General features: G+C 41.8%; 1 protein-coding gene across 1 annotated transcript in view; it reads left to right on the top strand.

The window, feature by feature from the left end:
* The window catches only part of nppcl2 (natriuretic peptide C-like 2), a 3,092-nt gene extending 485 nt beyond the window's left edge, over nucleotides 1-2,607 (top strand). Inside the window, exons 1-2 of the mRNA XM_053240527.1 lie at nucleotides 1-998; nucleotides 1,649-2,607. The exon at nucleotides 1-998 is cut by the window's left edge and continues 485 nt beyond it. Of these exons, the coding sequence (XP_053096502.1) occupies nucleotides 900-998; nucleotides 1,649-1,930 (381 nt within the window). The 5' untranslated portion in view covers nucleotides 1-899 and the 3' untranslated portion in view covers nucleotides 1,931-2,607. The remainder of the gene's footprint in view (nucleotides 999-1,648) is intronic.
* The last annotated feature ends 1,871 nt before the right edge of the window (nucleotides 2,608-4,478 follow it).

Genomic DNA, 4,478 nt, shown 5'->3' with positions numbered 1-4,478 from the left:
TCAGTGTATGTGCGTCACATTGGAGGGGGGCAGACACTCATTCTTCTATCATGCTCTGTCTGTCTCTCTGTCTGTCTGTCTCTCCGTCTGTCTCTGGTTGTCTCTCTGTCTCTGGGGAAACCCTCTCAGTGTGTTGAACTATGGTAAGTAGGAAATAGTTCCTGAGTGTTCCTCGTTTCCAGGGGGAAGGTTTATGGGGGGCGGAACCTGCAGGAGTCAAAGGTCATAGTACTACATTTTTGTTCCTCGCCATCACAAAGGAGGAAGAGGCCGTAAACACTGATTAAGTAATTAAATTACTTTGACATAGAACGTCATCAGTGTGGGTGACTGAGAGACTGAGAGAGAATACAAAGGGCCTCTACACACACACACACACACACACACACACCTTGGTGATGCCTGTGGAGATGCTACAGGCTGTGATGAATGAAGATTTTGTGGGAAATGAAGAAGAAGAACAAATAAAAGAGAGAACAACAAAACAAATAATTAGACAGTGAACAACTGAAATCAGGACCGAGTCAGAAGAAAAGAGGTGGAGTGAGGGATGGGATGATAAGAAAGATAGATGAATGAATATTGTTGTACTGTTCGTCTGCGTGTCGATGGTAACAGGTTGGAATGTGTGACATCACAGCGCTGGGGTTTAAAATGGCCACTGCAGTGTCGGCTCTCAGAACGGACGAGTCCTGCACAGGACAGAACACCACACCACCACGACGGTACCACAAGACAACAAACAAACAAACAAACAAACAAACAAAGCCATAAAGATACGACGCTGAATCTCCGGATATAAAACGACCAAGCGGTTCTCCGTCTGAGAACTTTTACAAACATTTATTTTTTAACTATTTATGTTGGACTTTTATTTTTGCTGAACTTCATCATCCAAGATGGCCTTTCCATCTTCCCGCCTTTTTGCCCTCTTCCTCTTAATCGCCATGGTGACAGAGGTAATGAGCCGACCACCATCAAGGAGAACAGAATCTCAGGTGAGTGTTCATCACACACACACACTAAGAGAAGTGTGTAATCTGTAATACTGCTGAATCAACAGTACAGATATACAGCAGTTTCTAATAAATCAATAATTAAACATTTTCAATAAATAATGAATAAACACTCATTTGTATACATATTGTAACATTTATTAAAAAAAACATCTCAGATTAACCTCACACTAACTTTTATCGTGTAATGAAATGAAAATCTTTGAAATGAAATCTTTATCAATTCAAGGTGTGTGTGTGTGTGTATGGTGTGCGGTGGGTGTGTGTGGGTGTGTGTGTGCACGTGTGTGTGTACGTGTGTGTGTGTGTGTGCACATGTGTGGGTGTGTGTGGTGGGTGTGTGCGTGCGTGCGTATGTGTGCGTGTACGCGTGTGTGTGTGTGTGTGTTCGTGTGTATGGTGTGTGTGTGTGTGTGTGCACGTGTGTGTGCGTGCACGTGCACGTGTGTGTGTGTGCGTGTGTGTGTGCACGTGTGTGTGTGTGTGTGCACGTGTGTGTGCGTGCACGTGTGTGTGTGTGTGTGTGCATGTGCGTGTGTGCGTGCACGTGTGTGTGTGCATGTGCGTGTGTGCGTGCACGTGTGTGTGCGTGCACGTGTGTGTGTGTGTGTGTGTGTGTGTGTGTGTGTCAGATTCTACAGGATCTGTTTGGATCAGAGATCACTTCCCTCTTATTGTCCCAGCCGGAGGTCACAGAAGCCTCAGCTCAAAGCCCCGCCCCCTCTGAGAGTGATGGGCGTGGTCTGTCAGGACACTTTGTGATGGAAGAACCTCTCCGCCTTGTGCCCCGCCCCTTCCTGGACTTCCTGACGAGGCAGAGGAAGTTGCGTGTGCGGAACAGGAAGGGCTCTGCACGCGGCTGCTTCGGGATTAAAGTGGACCGTATCGGAGCGCTCAGCGGACTGGGCTGCTGACACTGGGTTTAAAACAGCCAATCACAATTCAGCACCTTCCACACCGGCCAATGAGCTGTCAGATATGGATGGATAGATTGGGACACTATGGACTAGCTGATGAGGAAGGAGTAGTTAGTGAGAGTGAGTTAGAGTTGTGATTGGGGACGAAGCCAAACGCTGATCCTGGATCAGACATTTAGTGAGAAACAAAACTGTAACTGAACCGAGACACTGACCTGAGATCAGTGAACCTGACCTGCCCTGACCTCTTCTCCAGGGCTCAGCGAGTGTGTGTGTGTGTGTGTGTGTTTGTGTGTGTGTGTGTGTGTGGAGAGTTTCTAGCTCTTTGTGAGGACCAAATGTCTCCATGTGGATAGAAATAAATTACAAGCTTTATCTTGTGGAGATGTTCAGTTGGTTTCTACAAAAAAAGTGCTTAATTTAAAAAAATGACGAGCCAAAAGATTTCCTTTTGGGTACTGAGGTTAGCATTAGCATTATTTAGCTTTAGCAATAAACAAATCAGTGGAACGTCCTCACAAAGATAGTAAAACCAACAGTGTCTGTGTGTGTTTGTTTAAAGTGGAGAGAGCTTTTGTCTGTAATGGTAATGGTGGTGATGATGATGATGATGATGATGATGGTGATGATGTAACCACACTTTAGTGTGAAATTGAAGACGAGTTGAAAACCGCTCTGTGTCTCTGTGTGTGTCATTATTTATTCTTATCTATTCTATATTCTTATCTATTCTATATATATCTATTCTGCAGTATTTTACTCACAGAGCATAAGGTGGAATATTTATTTGCACTCTTGATATCCCACAATGCACTGCAAAAGGCACTGTGGTTCACTGTGTACCTATAAATGTAAATCCAAGTAAGAAACATTATATTTATAAATATTAAAGTGTAACTGAATGAATAAAACAGTTGAAGATAGTGCTGTAGCTTTCATGGTTTTTATCAGACTCAGGCCCCATTCACACGTAGTTCTTCTTGAAAATGCAGTTTTGGGTCACTGAAGCTTTTTGAAAACGTGGACAGATTTTACTGTGTACGTTCATAACACATGCTGCTTTTGTGTGGATCTTTAAAACATATGTTTTTGAAAAACCGTCACAGCATGAACCTGCATGTGTGTGTAGAGTGTATGTAGCTTGTGTGCAGCGTGCCTGTTGCGTGTGTAGCGTGTGTTGCGTGTGTGTTGCATGTGTGTGATGTGTGTGTGTTGGGTGTGTAGTGTGTCTGTAGCATGTGTGAAGCGTGTGTATTGTACTGTATTAGAATAAAAGAATAAACACTGAGAGTAAACACAGGGAGTAAACACAGAGAGTAAACACTGAGAATAAACACTGAGAATAAACACTGAGAATAAACACTGAGAGTAAACACAGAGAGTAAACACTGAGTAAACACTGAGAATAAACACTGAGAGTAAACACAGAGAGTAAACACAGAGAATAAACACTGAGAGTAAACACTGAGAGTAAACACTGAGAGTAAACACTGAGAGTAAACACTGAGAATAAACACTGAGAATAAACACTGAGAGTAAACACAGAGAGTAAACACTGAGAATAAACACTGAGAATGAACACTGAGAGTAAACACAGGGAGTAAACACAGAGAGTAAACACAGAGAATAAACACTGAGAGTAAACACTGAGAATAAACACTGAGAATAAACACTGAGAGTAAACACAGAGAGTAAACACTGAGAATAAACACTGAGAATGAACACTGAGAGTAAACACAGGGAGTAAACACAGAGAGTAAACACAGAGAGTAAACACAGAGTAAACACTGAGAATAAACACTGAGAGTAAACACTGAGAGTAAACACTGAGAGTAAACACTGAGAATAAACACTGAGAATAAACACTGAGAGTAAACACAGAGAGTAAACACTGAGAATAAACACTGAGAATAAACACTGAGAGTAAACACAGGGAGTAAACACAGAGAGTAAACACAGAGAATAAACACTGAGAGTAAACACTGAGAGTAAACACTGAGAATAAACACTGAGAATGAACACTGAGAGTAAACACAGGGAGTAAACACAGAGAGTAAACACTGAGAGTAAACACTGAGAATAAACACTGAGAGTAAACACTGAGAGTAAACACTGAGAATAAACACTGAGAATAAACACTGAGAGTAAACACAGAGAGTAAACACTGAGAATAAACACTGAGAATAAACACTGAGAGTAAACACAGAGAGTAAACACAGAATAAACACTGAGAATGAACACTGAGAGTAAACACAGGGAGTAAACACAGAGAGTAAACACTGAGAGTAAACACTGAGAATAAACACAGGGAGTAAACACTGAGAATAAACACTGAGAGTAAACACTGAGAATAAACACAGGGAGTAAACACTGAGAATAAACACTGAGAGTAAACACAGAGAGTAAAGACTGAAGGTAAAGACTGAGAGTAAACACTGAGAGTAAAGACTGAAGGTAAAGACTGAGAGTAAACACCGAGAATAAACACTGAGAGTAAAGACTGAAGTTAAACACAGAGAATAAACAATGAGAATAAACACTGAGA

This window comes from Pangasianodon hypophthalmus, chromosome 16, assembly GCF_027358585.1.
Source record: "Pangasianodon hypophthalmus isolate fPanHyp1 chromosome 16, fPanHyp1.pri, whole genome shotgun sequence".
Classification (NCBI taxonomy): domain Eukaryota; kingdom Metazoa; phylum Chordata; class Actinopteri; order Siluriformes; family Pangasiidae; genus Pangasianodon; species Pangasianodon hypophthalmus.
Note: the sequence above shows the minus strand (reverse complement) of the source record. Positions and strands in the feature narration are given on the sequence as shown.